Below are 26,344 nucleotides of genomic sequence, written 5' to 3' on the forward strand. Positions count from 1 at the left end.
TCCAGCGCCTGTCTGGATATTTTCCGCCGACTAGGCTTGACCCTCAACCGCGAAAAGTCGACACTGGAACCCACCAAAGTCATCACGTTCCTTGGAGCGACTCTGGACACGGTACGCGTCAGAGCCTTTCCCTCTCAGGAGAGAAAGGTCAAACTCATCTCCCTGGCCAAGTCAGTGGCTTCGTGGAAGACTCTGCCGGTCCGCACCTTCAAGTCCCTCCTCGGCATGATGTCTTCATGCATACTGCTCATTCCCCACTGCCGCCTCAAAATGCGCCCTCTCCAAGAGCAACTAACAAGACAATGGACGCAGGCTACGGGATCTTTCGAGGATCGCATACGCGTCACTCGACCCATGATCAACCACTTACAATGGTGGAGTTCACTCAAACACCTGTCAAGGGGACTGCCGTTCCTCCTCCCTGCAGAACCACACGTCATAACAACGGACGCATCCCTGGAAGGGTGGGGAGCGGTGCTCCAAGAACTTCAAATCAACGGCAAGTGGACGACACAGGAGACCAAGCTCCATATCAATCTACTGGAGTTGAGAGCGGTCTTCCTGGCTCTCCAGGCGTTCCTACCGCGCATTCGAAACTCCCCAGTGCTCGTCAGGACGGACAACACCACGACGATGCACTACCTGAACAAACAGGGGGGGACGCGTTCGATCTCACTATCGCGAGAATCGCAAAGGGTCTGGAACTGGCTTCTGGAACATGGAATAACATTACAAGCGGAGTATGTCCCGGGCAAGGACAATGTCTTGGCGGACGCCCTGAGCAGAGAGAGGTCTCCTTCCCACGAATGGGAGCTGGACACGGAGGTGCTGGAGCAGATCTTCGAGGCGCGGGGCACCCCGCGAATCGATCTCTTTGCCACCAGAGAGAACGCCAAATGCCCAAGCTTCGCAAGCAGGCATCACCACTCAGGAACCCTCGGGAATGCATTTTCCATCGCATGGCGCAACGAATTTGCGTACGCCTTTCCGCCATTCCCACTGATACCCAGGGTTCTCAGGAAGATGAAGTCGGAGCCCTGCACTCTGATCCTAATTGCTCCATCCTGGCCGAGGCAGCACTGGTTCACGGACCTTCATCGCCTCTCCGCCCGGCCCCCTCTTCGCCTACAGCAATTTCCAGCCCTGCTAACGATGTCCCAAGGGCAGGTCCTCCACCCGAATCTGAGCTCTCTGAAGTTGTCAGCCTGGCTCCTGAATACCGCGAATTCAGCCACCTGAACATCCCGCAAGAGTGCAGAGACGTCCTTGCGAAAGCTAGAGAGGACAGCACTACTAAAACCTATTCACTAAAATGGAAGCGATTCTGTTCCTGGTGTGTGGATAATGGCTTGCACCCCTTCCACACCACTCCACAGCAGCTGCTGCCATACCTATTGCACCTTGCGCAATCAGGCCTCGGACATGCATCCATCAAAGTGCACCTAGCGGCGATTTCCAGGTTCACAAGGACTGCTACGGGCCCGTCTCTGTGGGCAGACAGGCTTATAAAACCATTCCTAAAAGGCCTATACAGGTCCTTTCCACGACCAAGACCAATTCCTCCATCGTGGCACCTCAATGTGGTACTTCATCAGTTAATGAAGCATCCCTTCGAACCCATCCATAAAGCGGAGATCAAATTCCTCTCCTGGAAAACGGCCCTCCTCCTGGCGCTCACCTCTGCCAGAAGGGTCAGTGAGTTGCAGGCTCTCTCCATCCAAGATCCCTTTATGCAATTCAGAGAAGACAGGGTCATTCTGCGGACTAACCCTCGGTTCATTCCAAAAGTCCCCTCGGACTTCCACCTTAACGAACCAGTGGTGCTTAGATCATTCTTCCCAAATCCTACCACTGCAGCTGAGAGGACACTGCATTCACTAGACCTGAAGAGATGTCTTAAATTCTACATCGACAAGACAAGACACTTCGGAAATCATCTCAACTCTTTATTGCCTTTAGTAGACCACGAAAAGGCATGCCCCTGACGAAACAGAGTATTTCGAGGTGGATTTCTTCTGCGATCACCTTTTGTCACGACAAGGCCGAACGGCCTTTGGACTCACGAGTCAAAGCTCATTCGACTAGAGCCATGTCCACGTCTGCGGCATGGTTTGCTGGAGTGCCGGTATTGGACATCTGCAGAGCGGCGACCTGGAAGTCTCCGCACACCTTCACCAGGCACTACTGCCTGGATACTGAGCTGATGAAGGATGCAGCAGTGGGCCGAGCAGTGCTTCGCCATCTATTCCAGTGAGGTGAGCCTTCCTACATCCCTCCATCCTTTACTGGTATGCACATTCTTTTATTACTATTTACATGACCATGCATTTTGGTGGTTTGCAGTCGCATGATATGTATTATCTCAGACTCATATATGATGTTCCATCAGAAATGTGCATAATATATTGCTTGCTACTCTGATTCAGGCATGTGAATCTATGAAAGACACCCAAATACTGGATAAGAAATGCGTTACTTACCTGTAACTGCAGTTATCCAGTATTAGTGTCTTTCATAGATTCACATGCACCCTCCCGCCTCCCCTGGAAGGACTCACCTATCTCTCTAACAAGTTTACGCCTAACTAGCTTGGTGCGTACGAAAATCTGAGAGACCTGGGCTCCTGACAGGAAGGTTCTAGAAGGAGGTGGTAGCTGATTGGTTGGTTCTCTTTACTTTGGTCCTTTGTACAAAAGGACACAGATAGGCCACCAAGGTGGGACCCTTGGGCCTACCCTGTTTTGGTCCTTTTTACATAAGGATGTGGATAGGACACTAAGGTGAGACCCTTAGGCCTATTCTTTTCTATGTACGTCTTAGGACATTACTTTTATATATACACCGGAGGCTCCCGTCTCGACGACGGGGAATGATTCAGGCATGTGAATCTATGAAAGACACTAATACTGGATAACTGCAGTTACAGGTAAGTAACGCATTTCTTCTCCTGCACCTCAGCCAATGTTGTTGCCTGCCCATTCCCACCATGGAAATTGATTTCTTTTTCCAGTTGATAACTGCAAATCTTCGTTACCAGGGTAGAAAGAAGTATGGACATTTGTGAATACCCATACATTCACAAATCTGTTTTTTCACAAACTATTCAGCATTTCCGAGCCCTGGCATGCCTCGTAGGAGAAGGTTCACTCTTATGCAGTAATAAAAGCGTGAGCCAATTGATTTACATGTGTAAATTCTTTTCGTGAAGCCAGTGTGTTTCAAGATTTAGGTTCATGTTGTGTGAGTGCAAAACATGATTTTACACTCTTTAAGTAAAGATCAGACCCATACATTTAGGGATGTTGAATTATTGCTGAATATAACTTAATTTTAAGTTACTCCATGGTTACTTCCAATTGCTTCTAAAGAAACTCCTCAGAATACTTGTGTAACTACAAATTACCAGCAAAAAAACAAAATTACTGTAAGAGTTCATTAGATCTTCTAAGGACTCCATGCACCTTTCAGTCGCCCCCTACTACTACTACTACTACTACTACTATTGTGTGGTCCTGCATCCATCATGGATAAGCCTTGCCTCTCTTAATCCAGACAGACTACAAAAGATTCAGTGTATTCTTATCCCTAGGAATGTACTTTTTGGGCCTCAAGCAGACAATTCGAAAGATGAAGATTGAGGCTTAAACTCTAAGGTCAGATGATTTTGAGAAGAGTATGGCATTTCTCAGAGTCTGAGGGGTTTCAGTCACTAATGAGTTCAAATTGCTAAGTCATATACAGACACAGAGCCATCGGAAGCAGGCTTTCTAGGTAAGGGAGAAATAACAAGGCGTTCTTAATGAGCATGCATTGAAACCGCACTGATGCCTATATAGATCAGCCACCTCTGTTGGTAGGTACTGAGCGACAAAGGCCTGATTTATACTTTCGCAGGTAGTACTCGATCAGTTAGTGAGGAGGAGGATAGTACCGCCACCGTCCTTACTGACTAATTTAGAAATGACTGTCGGCCCAGCAGTCATCTCTGTATATTGAAAAGAATCGCTGTTGGAGCATTTCCTTTGAGCGTACAAAAAGTTTTGTGGGCTGTCTGTGAGTTTTGATGGGCGTTCACCAAACTCTCTTCAAAAGTCTGTTTTTCTGTAACAAATTTCCAAAGCAGGAGTTTGCTTCAGAAAAACTACAAATGAATGGCTTCCACACCCTTGGAGTTTTGTCTGGTAGTTCTCTCACAGGGGGTGGATGCCATTATTTGTATTTTGTTTAGAACTCCACCCGTTTGTTTCTGGAGGGTGATGGACAGTGATATAAGACAGGGCAATCACTGTCCTTCTGTTGCCTCCTCTCCTCCCCTCAACTCCATCAGTCACTCAGAGGAGATTTCCCTCAGCAAAGCTAACATAGCCAACATCAGTAGAAAACGTAACGTCCGTCTGACTCTAGATGAGACGAGTGCAACAAGAGATTGGCAGACAGGTGCTCCGGTCATTGTTGCAATGGAGTACCCCGTTTGCTAAGCTCGAAAACAAGCCCCAAGTGTGCAAATACTTTTTTTGCCACCTCAGCAAATTGGAAAAACAGGTGTGCAGAAAGTGTCTCAAGCTTCCTGAGGCAGATGATATAAAGGCCAAATGTAAGCAATGTACTGGGACGGGTTCAGCTTGCAGTCTATAAGAATGTTGACTAACATTTCCACTAATTAATGTCTGCTACAAATGGACATTAAAACTATACTACTGGGACTAAACAAGCCGGCCTGTCCCAGCATCTCCTCTCCCAAAATCATTAACTTGGATCAGCTGTTGCTGATATACTAGCTAACAGATTAAAGAAATTTCATGACCTGCTTGATCTCTTGAAAATCAGAAAGGCTTGCACCATGGCAAAATTCTTTATACAGTGTGTCAAGTAGTGTAACATAACCCCTGACCTCTGGATAACTTCGCTGGGCTAATCTCTCTCGATAGTCAAATCGTTTGATACCATTTGTAGGAAGCTAGCTCTTTATATAGTTGATCAAAAAGAGCTACACCGTGTAAAGAGCCCTGGCAAACCTCCAAGGAAATACAGAGGCACAATTGACCCCCCAAATGCTCTCTTTTGTGGTAGTGTGAGTGGGCAGTTAAGCATATCGGAGGATAAAGCATTTATTACACACACAATGGCAGTAAGCAAGGCCACACTCAATAAAGAAAACTGAAACCACTTTTATAGAAATTTGGATACCAAGATCATCAGAATCGGGTAAGTACTTTTGAAGTTATGAATTTTTACAGTTTTAAAAAATGGAAACTGCATTTTCGGGATCTGCAACGTTATCCTACGAAGGAAAAACATGTATTGCGTTCTGGCACTTGACAACGACTTAGAGAACGGTTCTTCTGGAGTTGAGATGAGTATGGGGCAAGGTCCAAGATCACACCAACAGGTCACCTCAGGAGGCACTGTGGCATCCAATTGCAGAGGTGTCACAGCGTCAGGTGTCCTATTCACTTTAATGGAAGAATGGTCCGTTAGTAAAGAGGCTGCAAGCTTGGACTGGGGGACCTGTCCGGGATAACCCACATGGGTGTCTCTCTCTTCCCCACCCCCACCTCCACCCCCTCCCCCCTCCCCCTGAGATCCTCGGACATGCCGGGACACCTTTGGTCCCCTTCTCCTCGGGCTGTGGGGCTCGGGTACCGTGGTGTCTTTTGGGGTCCAATTCCGGTGCCGGAGTCTCTTGCTATTGGAGGGGGCCTGCAGAAAGAGGCGGCAGGCGGTGACTGGAAGTCCCTTCTGGGCAAACCCAAATGTGGGCTTAGCTTTTATGGGTCTGGGGACCCCGTTGGCACCGTCAATTCCCTTGGACATGTCCTCAGGAGCGCGGGTGTAAAGGTGCTTTGAGGCGTCGGGTGGTGGCGATCACAGGCTCACTTCTTGGTCTTTGTTTTCTGCGGGAGGGACAAATAGGACTGCTGGTCCCCTCACGATGTGGGTCTCACTGTCTCTAAAGTGCCTCAAGGTGCAGGGAGGTTTCCCTCTGCGTTTGTGACTGGACACAGCAAGCCTTGACTGCTGCAAGGGATCCGGTACCGGAGTATTGGTCCTGGTGTCCTCTTACTTGGGGCAAGACCGATCTGACTTCAGCAGCACAGGGTACTCTCCAAGGGAGTTGCTGCGTTGGAATGGCCGAGTAGTGGGAAGTCAGGGGACCGCACCTTTGCTGCAGGGGAGTAGCTCCTCTAAAGCAAGGTAATTTCTTTGTCGATTTACGAAGCACTGGGAGCTCTCCAGGTTTCTTGAGATCTGCACAGCGGCAGGATGCTCCATGTGTGTCAGGTGCGGCAGACAGGCCGGCAAGGTTGGTGCCAAGTCAATTGTGCTCCTATGTTCTACAGGCACTCCTTTTGTGTCCAACGAAAATCTGAAGTCCTGGTATCGGGCTTCCCTAAATACTCACTTTAGGGGTGTTAAGAGGAGTGACTGGTAGTAATGAACGGTCTACTAACACCTGGGGTCACTACACCCCCTATATGACCACTTACTGTGGGAAGTGGGCCTAACCCTGTGCCAGAATTCCTAAGTGGGCCAACACAATGATGGCCACTTCTGAAAAGTTGTACACCCTCCCCTCCCCATCAGGTTAGACCACCCTGGGGGTGGTACTAGCCTGGGGGTGGGCACGCCTGCCCGACTAGCTAATTTTCCACCAGTCCAGGGACCAAGAGGGTTCTGGACAAAAGGGAGTTGGCTTCCTCTCCTGTGACAGGAGCCGGAGTTGCCTTTCAAAGGCAGTAGTTTCTTTGCAGCTCCCCTGCCTGGGAATGCTAATGAGCAGGTTATCCTATAGGAGGGGGTGTAATCACCCTTTTCAGAAAAGACTTTGTTTCCGACCTACTGAGAGCAAAGGCTCTCACCCCTGGGGGTCAGAAATTCATCTTTGGCAACAGACTGGACTGAACCAGTCAGCTAGCACACTAGATGCCTGGTGGTTTCAGGGGTACCTAGAAGGTACCTTCTGGATTTGTGAATCAATAAATCCATCATTGGAATTGGTGTGGGTTTATTAATACGAGGTGAAGAGTGCTTGGTCTGAAGAATCACAAACTCAGTATTCAGAATGTAACACAGTTGTAAGGGTTGGCATTGCTAGTAAGAATTTATTTCTACCCAAACTCTTTTCAGCAACATTAGGATAATGAAAGACTAAGGAGAAAAACTTTACTCTCTAACCTGTACCATGTAATTTGCATGCAGCTCTTTGATGACGCTGTATAGTTCACTGAGCTAGATTATGATTATAACTTATGAACTGCACAGTAACAAAAGGGTGTCTGTGGTAAAAGCAGTAATCCACTGCGTAATGCACATGAAATACTGTTCTGTGATCTGCATGTTACACGTCCTTTGCAGCAGCCATTTTAACCCTCTGCGCTAACTTAGATAAGTCAAAACTGCCACTAGACAAACCTCAATCTCTCCAGTAGGTAAATTAATAACCAGAGTTATCTTGACACTGTTATTGTTGCCCGAAAACTACTGACTATATAAGGAACTCTGCAGCAAGTGCTTGCAGAACTGCTGCACGGCTACAAAATGACACCCAGTAACAACACCCCCTCCCCTCAATCCTTCCAGCCTCCAGGGCAAATGTCTGGTACTGCCAGTCAGGCCTTGGTGTTCACCCTACATAAAGAGTAAGATTGGTCAGAACACCACATATTTGGTGACGGCTTTGAGTACTCTTCATCTCCTGTTTTAATTGGTGCTCCCAGTTTTCAAACATTAATGGTACTACGCACAACAGACCCAGGTTAAGGAGAAATCTTCGCCAATTGATTAAAATAACTGCCCTACAAATTATGAAAAAACCTACGTTTGAAAAGAGAAAGGACAGAGACTATCACTTAGCTGAGTAAAAGGTATAATAAAGTATAGAACGGTGAATCAAGTGGCACAAAAGTGACATTCTATACATCCATTCTTGCTATTGATTTTGTATAATTGACTTAAAAAAACTTAACACATAGTCCTTGGGTATATCCCAGAATAGACTATATAAGAACATTTAGATTTATGGCATCCTTACTTCTATTTAGGTCGATGTAGGAGGATAGTAATCATGTTTTTATCAGATTATAGAACCAGCTGAGCATTACTTTTATCAACAAAGCTAAATCTGCTGATCTCCCATTTAGGGAGTAACCGCTAAAAGAATGCATAATGTGAAAGAAGACTATGTATCGAAGATAGATCCATTTCATTAGGTTTCACATTAGGATATGATCTGGAGATTAAGAAAGGGGTCAAATGGACATTTAATAGATTCTTTATTTTATCCAGATAAGATTTACAAATGTTTTGAAATAGTACTGAATTGTATCCACATTGTTAGTAAGTTCCAAAAAAAACTAGTGTCTCTATTGTGGAGATGCTTTAAAAATTGAAATGGTATGAGGGTATTAGGACGATATACAATTCTGAGAGTTAACATTACAATTGGCATTGAATTACAGTGTGTCATGGTCTGATGAAAATAAATTTACCGGTTATAAAAAGGTTCTGTTTGTCAAATAGTATTTTGTAAAAATTAAATAAATGCCGAATGCCACCTACAACCTTCTGCCTGAATTTTGTGCCTTAAAACGGTCTCGGTGGATGATGGTCATTATTCTGGAGATGCAGCTATATAAAAATATCTGTCAATGCTAAATGTGCATTGTTTAGGAGCTATTACATATAGAGCCGATTATATGTTTCGGGATTTATGTTTACTCACCAGGCTGATTAGTTATTCCTGATTGGGTGTCTGTATTGTGCAATTAGTTGGAATGAAGGGTTACTCAAGGGTTAGAATGGTGAGTGGGTGATTTATGAGGTTAAGAATGAAGAGTGTATTCATCATTAGTCAGACTTAATTTACATGAGGAGGTTATTAGTATTGTATAATGTTTTTTTTTTGTAATCTATAACAGTATGATATCATTTTGTCTGCCAGAAAGAGTTTGTGGATTTAGATTTTACCTTCAAAGAATTAGGGAGTACATCATTTAAAATAAAGAATGGCTAGAGTTATTAACTTTCTAGTTTCTCTCACTTGCGGCATTTTTAATTTTGTAGTGTACTCTAAATATTTGCGTAATTGATCTTTGGCATAACAGTCACAAATTTATTTCCCAAGAAGTCTGAAGATATTTTCATGGATATGTTTATTTTCAAACAAAAATCTGTAAAAATATGGTGGGAAATTAGGAATTACTAGAGGAATTGGACCCAGAATTACATTTGTTTTTCTACAAGTAACTTCATTTCTGAAGATCCAATTTATAAAGGTCTGGACTTTCTTAATCCTCAAGGTGCTGCTGGTATTGGTAATCCCTAGGGTGGGGAGAATCCGGAGCATTTTCTGAGCCGCTTGTAATGAAAGCCCGGATGCTTGCAGTGTATAGGTTGCAAGTACAACTACTCTTCCTTTTGCTTGGATACAAACATGTTATCTAGAACACTGTATGTCTTTACATTTGTTTACATACAACACACATGAGTTTGAGTCTTTCTGTCTAGTATTTAAAATTGCCTCGTAATAACATTTTTTTTCCCACAATTTTGTGTCTTTAGGAGGGGAACAGCCCACAGGGCAGCAACCAGGCAGTCCGAATCACACAAGACCAACAAAAGAAAAGCAGCTTTTTTCGATGCGTTCTACTGTGATGAAGTTTGCCTTCGTACGAGTGTCTTACTCATTTGAACTGGACTGTGCCTGTTGCGAATTTTACGTTCCACTGTGAACTTAAAAACTTTCAATCTAGCCCATCCGAGCTGTGGCTGTCCAGATGAGATTAAACCATTGTGTTTATTTAAGATAGTGGTCTCCCTTTTCAAAATCGAGAATGGAGCTAAATTAAACAAAAAAGTGTGTTCCGCTAATATTTTTGTCTTCAGTCTCATGTCTGATCTAAATAACAATTGAAACAGCTGAGCTCACCAAAGTAGAGTGGTATCCACGTATGGTATGCCCTTCCGGCCCACCTTGTTTTGCAAAATTACAGATGTTTAAAAAAAGAAAAGCACCTTCTGTTGCACAGAAACCCATGGATTTGCAGTAAAGGTCTTTGCAAAACGGAATGATGTAAGTCTTCGCTGCTTATCTTCTCTAACGTGGATACCACGAAAAATTATTTTCATCCTGTTCATAATATATTTACTTAAACTGACCAATATTTTTGTAAATGTGTTATAAATATAGAAAATTATTTTTGTATTCCTTTGGTGCGCTTCGATGTTTTAATTTATTTTGCTGCAGCAGATAATCTTTCTGGAGATTAAGCACCCTTTGCTAATATCAAAAGTGTACAGATATTTTTCTTATGTTCAGAGGAGACAGTGCAGTGCTGCCTTGCTGCTTCCCTGACCACCAACTGCACTGTTTTTGTATATTAGTAGCGTGCCTACAAGAACAAAAAAATGCAATAGTCTCTTATCCGATTTCTTAAAACTTCTATTTTACGCTGACCTGCCAACGTGCTAATTTACAGGTGTTTATAAACATGTATATTAATATGTACATAGATATACGTATATTTATGCCACATTTAGTTAACCTCTCTACTTAAATTTTAAAGTAAGGTACATGTAAGCGTAGGAAGTATGCTCAAAGTATTTTGTAGCATATGTCCAGCTCTAATACATCCTTCTGGTCATATGCTTCTCATTGTGTATGTGTCTCATTTGCAATGTTTTCTTTATTAATCCTGCCGAAAGATAATTCATTGTAATTGGGAATGGATTGCTTCCTTCTTGAGAAAATATATACAACTTGAATAACTTTTTGCATAGATGTACAAAAAATGTGGCACAAATATACCCTGCTGTAGAATAGGGGCATTAAAAGTATCTTCTTTCTTGTGCAATGCTATGTAAATGAACTTGTGCTTTCCTTTGCTATTTCATATATCTGCATTTATTCTTAAATTGAGTGATTTATCTCACTCCTACGCCTGCAAACATTCCTTTTATGCAGTTCGTATGTACACAGTAGTATGTGTGCAAACGATTGTGTGCTCACTTTAATGCATACAGTACTGTATTGAAAATACACTTTGTACAGTGATGCACAACTGCAAGACCATTCCATTCTATAAAAATCCAAACAGTGGACATTCCCGAACCCATAAATGAGTTTTCCAAAAGAGAGTTCATGTACATAAGACCATACTTACCACAGCCACCACATGTAGGACCTTGGATTTTCAAGCAACTGCTGGTGAGCTGTTATAACAGTAGTGCCTGGTATTGAACATGTATAATTCGCCATATTATGAACACTAGTTTACTAATGACTTTATGACAAGAGTTGTTGAACTATATGTGTTTAACTAGAAAGTTGAGAACTAGGAAATTGTACCAACAGGTCAGGCTTTTCAGAAGCTGATGTCAAGTTATTATTTGGTATGATCGACTTTAGTATAATTTAAAGTAAAATGAACATATCAATGGCCTGCTGTTCACTGGAATATTTTTAACCTGCTTTGTTTACATTTAAGACTGCACTTCAGGAAAACAAAAAAATTAAAGCTCATTTTAAGGTTATTTATTTATCAAACCTGCAGTTTTTATTTAATTTGTGTGCTCCTGCATGGTAAAATGTAAATTGATGTCAGTTGTACAGTTCTACCTGGTGTGTGTGAATGCAATGTATTTTTTAACACATAGAGGCATGTTAGTGATTTGTGTGGATTCATGGTGTTTGGGATCTTTGTGACAAGGTTTTAACATTGGTACCTTAGGATGATGCTAAAGTCAACATTGTGTCAATGGTCAAGACTGTTTTGTTGTCGGAGCTATCACGGAGAAGACTCTGTCCACTACAGGGCCTTTAGGAGCAAAGCTAACAGAAAATACTTGCACCTGCGCCATGCAATTACGTAATGGCTCCAGCAAGCCATTAAACCTTAATTTTTAAGCAGGGTATATCCATCCCATCAGTGAGGGCTATATGTGATCCTGTTAGGTCATTGCACTTGCCCTCCAACCCGCTACCATACTCCACATAAACCTCCACACTACATGCAGTCTCTATTGCAAAGGTTACAAATGCTGTATGTATGTATGTGATATTTATTAGCACCAACCTACCTGAAAAACATTGGAGGGAAGAACAGGGTCAAAGTCAAAGACACGGTCAACACATGCTTAGAGGAGTAACTGTTTATGGACTGTTGCCGTATGACGTTTTGTTGTTATTCTGGAGGGAGGCTTTTTCACTTTCTTAAATTGGAGCAGGATTGGGACAGTCTTGATGGATACCGGGATATCTTGCTATGTCTAGGTGTATAGCTAGCGAAGGCTTGTTACCTTTTTTTTTTTTTCATTTTTATCTCCATTTCTTGTTTAAACCGTTGGACTAACCCTGGTGTGGGTCTCCCAAAAACCTCTGAAGATGTTGACCTTGTCAGCCAGGTAGGCAGTTCTGCAAATTGTGACGATCCAGCTGTTTCTGAAGATAGTGCGGGCTGTGAAGGGTAGACGCTGGAGGTCCATCAGGGTTGGTGTGATCTGGTGATATTTCTTCAGTTTCCTAATGAGCTGAGCTGTAGCATGTAGGATACCCTTAAGGCTTCCCAGTGTGGAGTCTAAGGGGTCGTGGAGGAGGAGGGCTGTTCTATCTGAGAGTGCAAGTACTTGAACAGCAGTTCTGAAGTAGCTTTCTCAAAGGAATGATTTTTGCTTCTTATGTACTTGAGTTTGTTGATGTGCTCCTTGAGGGTGAGCTCGGTGTCATATTTGAATCAGGTGAAAATTGGGGTTTGAATCCGTCCAGATTAATGACATTGAAACAGTTTTGGACTAATTGTTGCCTATTGTTCTTGAGGTATAGTCAGAGTCCTGTTTTGGTGAGGTAAGGGTTCAGGTGGATGCTGGACATGCTTAGACTGTGTTGGATGTCAGAACAGAGGAGACTTCCAAATATGGTTGTCTGTCATCAGTGTATTGTTGAATTTTAATGTTCTCTCGCCGAGCCACAAGAGGCCTCATATAAAGGTTGAGGATGTTGGGACACAAGATCGAACCCTGGGGTACTCGGAAGATGATTCTGAGCTTCTGCGACCGGATGTGCCCAAATGAAGAAAGAGGCGTCAGTTGGATAAGTGGGAGGAGAACTAGTGAAAGACGTATCCAGTGAACCCCATTCACGACTTCACAGTGTGGTGATAGACGGAGTTGAAATACGTTGAGAGGTCCTGCTATATACGGAGGCAGGGTTCATCTTTATCTGTGGTCCAGAGGGTGGTTTCTAGGATTTGTTAGGTAGTTGTCTTTGTGTTGCGCGTGATCTGATGCAGAAGATCGTTTTGTGAGTTCTCAAAGTTGTGCACAGATTTTTTTTCAGTGATCTTACCCATGAAGAAAAGGTCAGGGGTGGAACAGTACTTGGCAAGATCATTTGGGTCTAGTTTGCGTTTCTTCTGGCCTGGCATTGATAATGGTGAATAAGGTTCAAGAGCTTTTCCAAAAAGGGTTTTGATGAAGGGTGAAGGGTGAGGAAAAGACTATCGGGTCATGGCTTGAAAGGAGTGCAGTCATGGAGAAACTGGTTTGAAGGATGACCATTGAGGTATGCAGCAGTGGTGATCAGAGGTGCATCAAGGTCGATGTTGTCCATTTGCTGTGGTACCTTCTGTTTTTTGTTGTTGTTTTTTAATTAAAAATGTAGTTGCTTGCATTGCACTTTTACATGGAGTGTGGATAGGGATGTCAAGCTTTGGGTTTATGCACTTCTTGATGTATTTAAGAGTGTTCCGCTTCTATTTTTAGATTTGACTGTATTTGGGTAGTTCTTGGCTTTGACTGATGTGAGGAGTTGTCTTTGTATTGCACAGAGGGATCGAGTGTTGTGAGATCAGGGTTGTGTTTTTCTTTTCTTTCCTGTCTGTGGGTGGAGTCTGTTGTCTTTGGAATACCAGGATGCAGTAGTGTTCGGCTTGTTCTTTCTTGTTTTAGTTGGAGCTTGGGTGTTCACGTGGCTTTGCTATGTTTTTGTGTGGTCGAGTTCTGGGTTTTATTGCAGGGATGGGCAGTGGGGGATGCTGTATGTAGCACATGAGTATAAAAAATCTTAGTAAGTTGCAGGGGCGCAGGAGTTCTGGCGTAAGGCCTTTCCTGGCACTAACAAGGCCAAACTGGAGAAGCCCCTATCCACTCTTAACTGAGACGGTTTTATTGAAATAAGGAGTAGGCAGAAAGTGACGCCTTTTTCAATAGAGATGAATGCTCACAACTGTAGGGATGTCACATCTTTGAAGATGGATGGTGGGGAAGGAAATCTGCTTGTATTTTAAAGATGGTTTTGGTGTGAAACCAGTTAATGCAATGTAATATTGCGAGTTCAGCTAAGCTTTCCATGCTGCACCATTTTCAGCCTGGACACCTCCCAAGTGCTGAACACTTCTCCACCTGGCACAACCCCTCCATGCTGATACTTGGTCCGCCTAGAGATCGCCACAATGCTGATACCTCCTGTTGCATAGCTTTCTTCCTTTCACTTCCTCCGTGGGCCTCTCAGTCACAGGGTCACTTTAAATCTCCTTGCCAGTGTTACAATTGAAGACCTGTGGATGCAGGCGCTGAACATTGCATACAGCCCAGTACATGTGTTGATAACACCGAGTTGGTTCTTGGCGGGGGCACTGCCAACCCATGGAAGTCCTCCTTTGAGGTTGGGTCTCTCCCCCCCCCCATCCAGTCGACTCAGCTAAAAGTCTGGGGGTAATCATTAATTATGACCTCACTCTGAAGCCCCAGGTTAATGCTGTAGTCTCCTCCAGTTTCTTTCAGCTGCGGAAAGTCCGTAGGATTGCTCGTTTTTTGACCATTGAGGCTCTTACTTTAGTTCTGTTAGCCTTAGTCATCTCAAGGCTGGACTACGCCAATTCTCTTTATGTGGGTATTCCGGCGTATCTAATGAAGAGGTTACAGCTCGTCCAGAACCAGGCTGCGCGCCTTATCTATCATCAACCCAGGCACCAACACGTTCGCCCTTTGTTAAAATCCCTCCATTGGCTTCCCGTATCTGAGCGTTGCAAATTTAAACTGGGCTGCACTATTTTTAAGTCCCTTGCCGGAACGGGTCCTTTATTTCCTCACTAGTACACCCTTATGTTCCCTCTCGCAACCTCCGTTCTTCTCATCTTGCCTTGCTTAAGGTTCCAGTCTATAATCGCAAGAAGCATGGAGGTTTGCAATTCTCCTTTCTTGTCCCCTTTCCTTTGGAACTCACTCCCCCTAGGTATTAGACTTGCTTCCTCCTATACTTACTTCAGATCCCTTCTTAAAATCCATTTGTTCTGTAATGTCTATCACTAACACCTTTTGTTCTGCGGACTGTCTTCCCCCTTGTGCTCGAGCGCCAAGAAACCGTCTGGTGTTAGTTGCGCTTTAGAAATACTTTTTACATTACACATTACATATATTTATTCCCATGTAGATCCGGACAGCAATAGGGCAATCAGTTGTAAGAGTTCCTGCCCCACCATGAGCAGGATTTAATCCCCTCTGTCACTGAGTCGCTTCTCCTGGTTTCAACAGACAAACCCTCCCCCCTATCCTGAGGTGCCACAGGACTTGCATGTAACCTTGACAAAACATGATAAGTCTTAGTAGAGATAGTGGTTGTGTACACTGCTCTTGAACAGTGCTTAATTTTAGCCAGTGGTTTCCGGTGCTCGGCACCGGCACTTAATTGTCAACAGCTGCGCTTGTGACAGTCTGCCACAAGGTGGTGCTCTCTAGCTAATTTAGAGATGACCGCAACAGTTAATTATTAATTCAATAAACATTAAACATGACTATTTCTTACTGCCCAAGCCATTCTTATAGCTTTGGGGGCATGAAATAGCCTGAATTGTCACATTTGTAGGAGTGGGATGGTTAGGAGTTGTTTTGTTACTATCCTTGGCAGCATGCCAGGGCCAATATTTGGTGCAAGCTTCAGTGGCCTCCTGACAACAGACCAGCACTCATGTTTTTACAAATTAAACACTGCTTATGAGTGTATGGAGAGCTGATGTTGTGTTTACACAGTGTTTCTGTAGTAGGGGATCTCTGTGTATAGTCATAATCTAGTGAATAGTCCCGCCCATGTGCGGGGACCCCGGAGCAATCAAAAAATAATCTCTTAAGCTGTCTTCTTTGCAGTCCTGCGTAGACACTTATGAGAAAATCAAAGACAAATAATGCAGCCTATAATTACAAGCCTACACTGGCCAGTACTTCAACTTAAAGTGAAAAGGATAGCCAAATAAAATCAAAATTTTACACATATTGCCAAGTTTCAGCCATAGAGAAACTTTCCTTCACCAAAATCCTTGAAATGATAGAGAGGAAGGGTTGGACAGACAAGCCCCCAAAGGCTGCCATTATGTGTCTGGAAAAGGGATACCGTGCCTTTAAGGAACTCTCCAGAGACCCTCGGTATCCCAGGATGCACAGCCAAAGTACTTTTACTTTCAGTTCTTTTTTCCGGCTCTTGCTAGCAGGACCCTGGAGCATTGAGCTCTCCCTTTTTGGGTATTTATTCAATTTTTGGCACTTTTCCAGTGTTTTGAGTGTTTCACTCAACGTCTGGGGTCTTCCTCTTCCATTTGCTGTGTTTTTTAACCAGTTTTACCACCTCTTTCTGTCCAAAATGCCAGCTTTATTCGACAAGTGCCCTGAGTGTGGTACGAAGAAGGCTAAATCTGACCCCCACAGAGTATGCACACTCTGTCTCCCTTCCACCCATGTCCCTGACTCCTGTGATATCTGCCACTATTTCGCCAGGAGGACCCTGCGTGACAGGGAGAAGATTCGTCTCCAAGGCCTGGAGCAGAGGAGACCTGAAGAACCAGGTGGGACTTCTGGGCATGAAGGGACTCGTTCATCGTCCTCTGCCCGTGCTTCGGCCTCTGGGGGGCTCCCCAGTCAAGAAAAGGCACAGATCCCGGTCAACGTCGACAGCTTCGGCGTCGAGAGGTATGACCACCATCTGCTCCCCGTCGACCCAGGGCTCTGGGTCCAAGCGGCGTAGCCGCTCTACGTCAAGGGGCAGGACGTCGAGGACTTCACCGGCATCGACGTCGAGATGAGTCCAGGAGGCGATGGCGTTCACCGTCGAGGCTGTACCGCCGTTCGCCTTCAACGTCGACATGATGGTCGACGTCAAGAAGAGGCAAGTCGACGTCAAAGAGAAGACATTTGACGTCGAGGAGTGTGTCGACGTCTAGAAGATCGGCGTCGAGAAGTGGAAAGTCGAAGAGGACGAGGAAGGAAAAATCGACGTCGAGGAGACGTTCAAGGACCAGGACAGTGTCCCCTGCCTCAGTGGTCAGTCTGTCGTCTTCATCGGCGAGGTCGCGGCGGTGCCGGTGCTCGGCTGAAAAGAGTTCTGCCTCCAGAACATCTTCTTCGAGGCCTGCTCAGAAGAAGAGGAGAGTGGTGAGGTCATCGGAATCGGAATATTCAGACCTACTCACCTTCTAGGCCCAGGACGCCTACACCTCCACCGCTGCCTCAGAGGATGCCTCCTCTGCAGCTTCCTCCTCCTGCAACGATTAATGCTCCTCCTCCTCCTCCTCCTCCTCCTCCTCCTCTTCCTCCTCCTCCACTTCCGCCCCTGCCTCCTCTTTCACCGCCTCCCCGACCTCCATAACCTCGGCCTGAGGTTCCGGCTCCGACTCCTCCGCTTCCACCTCCTCCAAGACCGGCGGCTCCGGCGAAGCCCAGGAGATCTAGATTAAGGTCTAGAGGAAGGGATCGCACTCGCAGTAGACACCGCTCCACAAGGTCCCGTCACCGCCCTAGGAGAGACAGGTCGCGGTCCCGGTACACAGGCTCCTTGAGTGACCGGAGGTATTCTCCAACATTATCGGATTCCCCTCCTACGGGAGCGTCACCTGTGGACGATATTGTGACATTTCAGGAGGTGCTGCTGAGGGGGGCAGCGAAGTTAGGGATCACATTGACGGTACCCACACCATCTACCTCTGTGATCTTTGAGACTTTGCACAAACGGCATCTCTCTCGCCTGTTGTTGCCCTTGGTGCCAGGACTGGCGGAACCGGCCATGGAGCTGTTTCTGACTCCGGCTTCGGTGAAGTTGGCTCCATCTCTGCTGCAAAAGAAGTACAGGTCCCCGGATTCTGATCCGGCGTTCTTGAGGTAAGATCCTGTACCGGATTCTGTCATCGTGACAGCAGCCAAGAAACAGCATGCTACTGCTCCATCTTCTACGGTGCCTCCTGACAAGGAGAGCCGTCAGATGGATTCAGCCGGACGGAACGTTTGCGGTACGGCTGCCACATCAATGAAAGCGGCGAGTGCCTCGGCGCTCTTGGGTCGCTATGACAGCGCTTTGTGGGAGCCTCTGCAACAGTTTATCGAGCTCCTCCCGAGGGATAGGAGGAAGACTTCCAGGAGATATTGAACGAGGGCATGATGGTCTCCAATCAAGTCCTCCGCTCTGCGGCGGACGCATCTCTCCTGGCGGCTCATGGTTATTGCCATGGCATTAATTTAAGAAGCCATTCCTGGTTGCCCCTTACCTCTCTCAAACCGGAGGCTCAGCAGAGAGTCGCAAATTTGCCGTTCTCTGGATCAACGCTCTTTGGGATGCATGCGGATGAGGAGATGGCCCGCATGAAGGCAGAAGTAGAGACATTAAAGGCCGTTGGTTTGGAGAAGCCAAAGGAACAACGGAAGTCCTTCCGTCCTTTCCAGAGGAGATATGGTTCCCAGAAGCGAGGACAAGGTCATCAGGATGGCCAGCAGCAGCAGTACCAGCGGCAGCCTTTCCAGAAGCGTCAGAGGGGCAGAGGCGGCCAGCAGTCCTCCTCGGCGATCAAGGGCCCGGCTGGGTCTAAGTCCTGAGGTTGTACTTCCCCCTCGTCCGTTACCCGCTCCGAAGGGGGGAAAGCATACAAAATTACCTGGCACAGTGGAGAAAAATTACTCAGGACAAGTGGGTGCTGAATATTGTTTGCAATGGATACAGTCTTCATTTTGTCAGCCCTCCTCCAGCAATTCCACAGGTTCGCTCGCAGTTCCAGCTGCGCGAGCTCCAAGCGGAGGCCGATACCCTGGTAAGAAAAAGGGCGATAGAAGACGTCCCTTTGTCTCAAAGGGGAAAGGGTCTTTACTCGCGGTTCTTCCTGGTACGCAAGAATGACAAGAACGAGTTCAGGCCCAATCTGGATTTGCGACAAGCAAACAAATGGATTCGCAGGGAGAAATTTTGCATGCTGTCTTTGCACCAGATTTATCCTCCGCTACAAAGAGGATACTGGCTTTGCGCCATAGATCTACAGGATGCGTACATCCATGTGCCCATTGCGCGGAAACACTGGAAGTTCCTGCACTTTCTAGTCGGCACCAATCACTATCAGTACACCGTACTACCGTTTGGACTGAATTCTGCACCCAGGACTTTTTCAAAGTACATGGCGGTGGTGGCAGCGCACCTGAGAAAGAACAAGGTGTTTGTCTACCCGTACCTGGACGACTGGTTAATCAAAGCCTACACCTTCCAGGAAGCGCAATTGCACTTCAACAGGACGGCCGTTCTGTTGAACCATCTGGGGTTGCACATAAACATTTCCAAGTCTGTTCCTACTCCTGTCCAGTGCTTACAGTACGGGGAGCTGGGACGACCGGATCCGGCTGTCCCCTCACGCTCAACAGTCCCTGAGATGGTGGTGCTCAGCAGAGAATCTCCTCAAAGGGATTCCATTCCACAAGGACATTCCATTCCACAAGGACATTCCCATTCAGACTATTGTCACGGATGCTTCTCTCCACGGCTGGGGAGTGCATTCAGACCATCTACAGATCCAGGGAACGTGGTCCCCAGCGGAATCCACGTATCACATCAATTTCCTGGAACTCAGAGCTGTTCACTTGGCACTGAAGGCCTTTAATCCGTCCTTCCAGACCAACTTCTTGCTTGTACAGACGGACAATACGACCACAATGTATTGCCTCAACAAGCAGGGGTCTCGAGATCGCGCACACTGTCACAAGAAGCGCAGGCGATCTGGCACTGGCTGCTAGCCAGAGGACTGACGATAACGGCTACCCATCTGCCAGGCGTGCAGAATGCTCAGGCGAACGCACTCAGCAGGCTGGTGCAAGAAAACGAGTGGGTTCTAAAAGACGAAGTGCTAGGAAACATCTTCGACAGGTGGGGCACTCCAGACGTAGATCTGTTCACCACCGCCGAAAACAGAAAATGCCGAGACTTCGCCTCCAGGTATTACCAACCGGGGACTCTGGGGAACGCGCTATGGATCAGCTGTTCGAACAGCTTTCTGTACGCTTTTCCACCCATTCCCCTGATTCCGGCAGTACTCCTCAAGCTGTCTCAGTCCAGAGCACGGATGATCCTCATTGCTCCGGAGTTGCCCCGACATTGGTGGTTCACGGACCTGCTTCAGAGGTCTCTCCTACCCCACCCGCGGCTGCCGTGTCGGCCGGACCTTCTCACGAAGTTCAGGGGGCAGATGGTGCACCCCAACCTCTCATCGTTGAGTTTGGCGGTATGGCTCCTGAGATAGTGCAATATGGACACCTGAATCTGCCTGACGATTGCATGAATATGCTCAAGGAGGCTGTGACCTTTCACTAGGACTTCCTATGCCTACAAGTGGAAGAGGTTCTGCATCTGGTGCACTTCCAAGAACTATGATCCGACGACCTGCAAGGAAGATGTCATTCTTCCATACCTTTTGCATTTGGCTCAGTCTGGCCTTAATTTTCATTCTATTAAGGTTCACCTTGCAGCATTAACTGCCTATAGGAAATGCCCTTCAAAGACATCCTTCTTCCAGATTCCTGTGATTAAAGATTTTTTGGAAGGATTGAAGAAAGTGTTTCCTCCTGTTCGGCGTCCTTCGCCTTCATGGGAGCTGAGTGTGGTGCTGTCCAGGTTGATGAAGGAACCTTTTGAACCTATTCATAAGGCTTCACTGCAGCACTTATCGTGGAAGGCGGCTTTCCTTGTGGCCATTACATCGGCCCGCAGGGTGAGTGAAATTCAGGCATTGTGTTGCCAAGAACCTTATACTTTATTTCATGCTGCTAAGGTTGTGATGCGTACTCACCCTAAGTTCCTTCCTAAGGTGATTTCTGATTTCCATGTCAATCAGACTATAACTTTACCTACGTTTTTCCAAAATCCTTCCACTCCAGCGGAAAAGTCTCTTCATTCCCTGGATGTCAGAAGGGTGTTGAAATTCTACTTGGATAAGACCAAGGACATTCGTAGGTCAGACCAATTGTTTGTCAATTATGGGTCGGTCAGGACTGGTCTTGCCACCTCAAAACAGTCCATCTCGAGGTGGATTGTGTCCTGTAGCCAGTTATGTTATCAGAAAGCTAACAAGACCTTAGGGGGTAAGCCAAAGGCTCATTCTACCAGGGGCAAAGTAGCTACAACGGCTTTGCTACGTAATGTTCCCATTGCAGAGATCTGCAGGGCTGCGACTTGGAAGTCGGTCCACACCTTTGCTAAACACTACTGTCTAGACTCTGATGCCAGGGCAGATGCTCAGGTTGGGCAGGCTTTGTTGAGAAATCTGTTTGCACAGTAATGGTGTTGTCTTTTTCCTCCACCGCCGGATTGGTTTGTTGGGATGGGCTTTCCATTTTATTCACTAGATTATGACTATACACAGAGATCCCCTACTACAGAAGGAGTAGTTTCTTACCTGTAACTCCAGTTCTGTATTATGGGTATCTCTGTTATAGTCATAAGCGCCCGCCCGCCCTCCTCCCTGTGGAGAAAATGATAATGTACTGTATGCTACAGGCCTTGCTTTATACACCTTCAAAAAGAACTGAAAGTTTAAGGACTTTGGCTGTGCATCCTGGGATTATCGAGGGTCTCTGGAGAGTTCCTTAAAGGCACGGTATCCCTTTTCCAGACACATAATGGCAGCCTATGGGGGCATGTCTGTCCAACCCTTCCTCTCTATCATTTCAAGGATTTTGGTGAAGGGAAGTTTCTCTATGGGTGAAACTTGGCAATATGTGTAAAATGTGATTTTTATTTGGCTATCCTTTTCACTTTAAGTTGAAGTACTGGCCAGTGTAGCCTTGTAATTATAGGCTGCATTATTTGTCTTTGATTTTCTCTTAAGTGTCTATGCAGGACTGCAAAGAAGACAGCTTAAGAGATTATTTTTTGATTGCTCCGCGGTCCCCGCACATGGGCGGGACTATTCACTAGATTATTACTATAACAGATACCCCTACTACAGAACTGGAGTTACAGGTAAGAAACTACTCCTTCTATGCCTGTGCTGTGTGCATAGTTGGTGTATGAGGGTGCTTTTATCATAAGGGCAGGAAGGAGTAGTCCCAAGGATGTTGTGGATGATTGCTGATTTGTGAATGACTTTTTATTTTTTTAAATAACTGTTTTGTTCACATAGTACCCGACTTTGAAGTGCTACTTAAAAACATGCTGCATCCATCAGCGATGCTGTATCTGCTGCGCCTCCACTGTCTTCTGTCGTCCTCGCTGACTTGTGCTCACTATTTTGTGAGCTCTTGTGTTACTGCACCCTTCCAGTTTCTTTTGTGTTCCCTCAAATGTCTCACTTCAATCTCTTTCCCTCTGTTTCCCCTACTGACTTTTTTCACCCCTTGTTGCCCCGTGGCTCGTCATCTCCACCCTGCTGTGTACCTGGACTTTATCTTCTCATGCTTTTCTCATCCATGCTGATGTTGCATTAACGTAGCTGGCCACAGTGCCACCACAAGAGGGCGCAATGGGGTACCAGGCTGCAACAAATTGTCTCAAAATTGTTCCAGTTGCTAAGGAAGGTCTTGCTACAAATGACATTTTTTTTTGTCTTTTGGTTTGAAAATGCTTGAACCCTGGCAGGGTGCAAGGTTAAGCAACTTGCGGTGAAGGCCTTTTGGGCCCACTTGGGCTCTCTTTTTAGTTTTACGTTTTATGCATTTTAGCAGTCTTCGTTTTAGCCCTGTTACCTTTTACATATTTTATTTTCACGATATGATTCTAAGAATCACTGCATACGCTGTTTGTTTTCAGTAAGCCTTTCCTGCTACATAATCTGTACTCTTCGCTCAAGGCTAGGAACAGAGAACGAGATAACCTAGTACGTGCCTTGTCTGCTCGTATAAGGCTTCTAACATCTAGACACATCATTGCATCAGGGGGTCTGCTTTGGTCTGCTGCGGTCAGCCCGTAAGGTGTTACCACTGCTCCCTGATTCAGCAAGTAAGCTTTTGATGCGTGGTTTAATCCTATCGAGGCTCGACTATGGGAACGCGCTGTTTCTTGGTGCTCCCGAAGCGACGTTCAAAACCCTCCAACAGGTGCAAAATGCAGCCGCGAGAGTCTTAATGGATGTTCCCAGAAGGCAGTCTGCCGCCCCGGCCCTCAAAACGCTTCACTGGCTCCCCGTGAAGGAGCGGGTGAAATTTAAAGCGCTATGCACGGCTCACAAAATCCTGCATGGTAAGGGCCCCCCCATCCTTTTTAACTTGGCCCGTCCTTATAAGCCCACACGTCCTTTGCGCTCTGACCAAAAACATCTTCTGCAGTCAGCGAGAGTAAGGAGAGCTCGCTCTGGGGGCAGGCGTTTCTCAGTGCAAGTGGCGACTCTGTGGAACTCTTTGCCCCTGAAGATTCGTTCAGAACCCAAGATCCTATTGTTTAGGAAACTTCTGAAGACCTATTTGTTTCCACAGTAATGATTGGACTTGAGCCTCTCCTCTTGGCCTGTTTCGCGCCGGGATGCCCCTGGGTAAGCTGAGCGCGCTATAAATTTCATATAATAATAGAGCTGTATCTCTAGCACGGGGGTTTACTATATAAACAGTGCACTGTCCCTTTGTGGGTCAGAGTGGCCCCTCCGGCTGCAATGATCCTGGGGCGACATGCAGCTCTTCCAATGTTGATCTTCCATGTTCTATATTCCTTCAACATGTTATTACTTGAACGTTGGTGTGTTTAATTCCTCACTTAGTTTTGTTCATATTGTAATCCTTGTTTGCATGAAGAAGCGAAGACCAAAGATGATGGAGTGTTTGAACCTATGAACTGCAAGTTTCAGGCAAGTCTCTAGAACGAGCCTGAAATCTGAGGGATTTCTTCACATTGAAAGTGTGGATTTCCTGATTTCTGCCCAGGGCAGTGCTTTAAATGGGCCGGGGTACTCACTGGTACTGAGTACCGGCACTTCTCAGATTTATCACTCTGAGTACCGGCACTTCTCTACTGCCGTAGAGAGTACCGGTACTCATGAAAAGTAAGGCTCATTGGCTGTGCTGGTGAGCCGGAGTGGAACGTGTGTCTGGCAGCCAAGGCGCCGCTTCTCCAGCCCCCCATCTGAGCCCCTGCTGAGCTATTCAGCAGGGCTCATTTGAATAATGTCTGGGTGCTCACCATCACGCTGTGCTTGACAGAGCAGGGCCCATTCAGGCACTGTGCTGTGAATCACAGTCGCACTATCCTGCGCATTTGTGCAAACAAGCGTCAGATGACAGAGGTTTCCGAGGGAGTAGTCAAAAAGAGCAGGATACGAGTCACAACTTTTATGGAGAACCTGATGAGGCAATGAACGTTGTATTGATAGTGTAAATGTTATGGATGGATAAGTGAACAAGGGTGGATGAATGAATAGATGGATGGATAAGTGAGAGTGAAAGCATGGCTGGGTGAAAGCTGGTGGGTTATTGGACAAAAGGGAGGATGATGGGTGGATAAGTTAAAGATTGGATGGATGAATGAAAGGGAGGGAGGGAGAATGGATGAAAGGGTGGATGATGAATGAGTGGAAGGAGGGATTGAGTGAAAGGGTGGATGGAATGAAAGGATGGAATAAAGGAGTGCAAGGGTTAATGGATAGATGAGCGAAAGGATTAATAAATACGCAAATGGGTGGATAAAGAGATGGATGAGTGGAAGGATGAATGGATAGGTTTGGAGATGGATGGCTAGGTTTGAATATGAATGGGTGGACAGACGGAATGGTGAAATCTGAATGATGGATGAAAGACAGAACAGACAACAGAATGTAAAGGTTAAATGGTGGACATCAGCAGGTAAATGGTAGGATGAATGGATAGATCTATGGAAGAGACAAGAGATATCTTCTGAGGAGGGTCATGATGATTTGCTTGGTGCCATAAGAGCTTTGGTGCGACGTGGGGGTATTTTCAGTTTCTTCCTGCTCATGTGCTGAAAAATACACGGGTTTGTGCCAAACAGCAATGAACATTATGGCATTAAGAAGGTGCATCTATTGGAAAAAAAGGAAATGTTAACATATTATAGCATTTCTCTTTCATTTTGTGTAATGAGTTAACTTGCTTTATATAAACACATTTCTGATGTGTTTCGGTGTGTGCTGCAACTAATGTAGAAGTCATGAAGTATCATCATGTCTTGCCTTTAACCCCGCTCTCCCTCTCTACACCTCTAGCTCATTTTAACGAGTACCTGCACTTATTTTTTCCCATTTAAAGCACTGCTGGGCGTTTTATGTGCCCAACGCAGCAGCTCCTAAAAATCCAAGTTTACAGTTGGAGAAGTGAGGGCTGTTCACAGGGCGGCTACATCAAAGTGAAGGCTGAAACTTGGCTCTTCTGTCCAGTTCGAGGCGAGCATTAAATTACCCAATTTTATGGCACTCCATTTACAAAGCTCGCCAGCAAGATAGAAGGCTTTGCCAAGATTTAAACTAGTGACGTGTGGAGCGCCACAGATTTACTCGCCTGCGAGTGTTTAACTCGCTGAGCCACCCTACCACGTGCAGTCGAAGGATGACAGAGCTCAGGTCCCCTCATACCTTCTGAGTTACTTTCAGGCAGTACTAGTTAGTCAGCCAACTGCATTCATGTTGATAGATGTTAAAATAAAACTGTAAATCCAGGAATTTGAACTGATGCTAAAATTGAGGACGTGGGTACGTACAACCGGGCAGGCGGAAACCGAGGTTTGGCTTTGCCAGCTCACTCCGGAATCCAGGCAGGTACACGATGAACGCCAGCCACCGCCCACGCCCCACAGGTAACCTTGAATCACTCTTTAGCCTCGGAGCGGCTATTTTGGGCTCGGTGAGCAGTAACCGCGCGAAGGGCGTTGACCCGGAAGCCTGTTGTCCGTCCGTGTGGTGACTCCGTCCGTTCTTCTAAGGTGGAGTTGCTTAAAAGACAGCGGATCATGACCGTGTGTCGAAGCTGAGCCGCAGACCGCGAGCCCGGCGTGCCCTGGGCAGCGCCGTTTTTATTCACGGCGAAGTGGGTTCATGCAGACTGACCAGTTACAGATGTTTCCACTGGATTCGATTGTAGTGGGGACTGGAGGGTTTTGGTCATTTGAATATACCTGCCTAGC

The 26,344-nt window shown here is 46.0% G+C and overlaps 1 protein-coding gene across 2 annotated transcripts in view; it reads left to right on the top strand.

The window, feature by feature from the left end:
- LOC144799280 (ras-related protein Rab-8A) overlaps window positions 1-11,532 on the top strand; it is a 73,190-nt gene extending 61,658 nt beyond the window's left edge. For both annotated transcript variants that reach the window (XM_078670519.1, XM_078670521.1), the window contains one exon: window positions 9,562-11,532. In XM_078670519.1, the coding sequence (XP_078526645.1) occupies window positions 9,562-9,654 (93 nt within the window). In that variant the 3' untranslated portion in view covers window positions 9,655-11,532. The remainder of the gene's footprint in view (window positions 1-9,561) is intronic.
- The last annotated feature ends 14,812 nt before the right edge of the window (window positions 11,533-26,344 follow it).

Source organism: Lissotriton helveticus, chromosome 12 (assembly GCF_964261635.1).
Source record: "Lissotriton helveticus chromosome 12, aLisHel1.1, whole genome shotgun sequence".
In the NCBI taxonomy this organism is placed as follows: domain Eukaryota; kingdom Metazoa; phylum Chordata; class Amphibia; order Caudata; family Salamandridae; genus Lissotriton; species Lissotriton helveticus.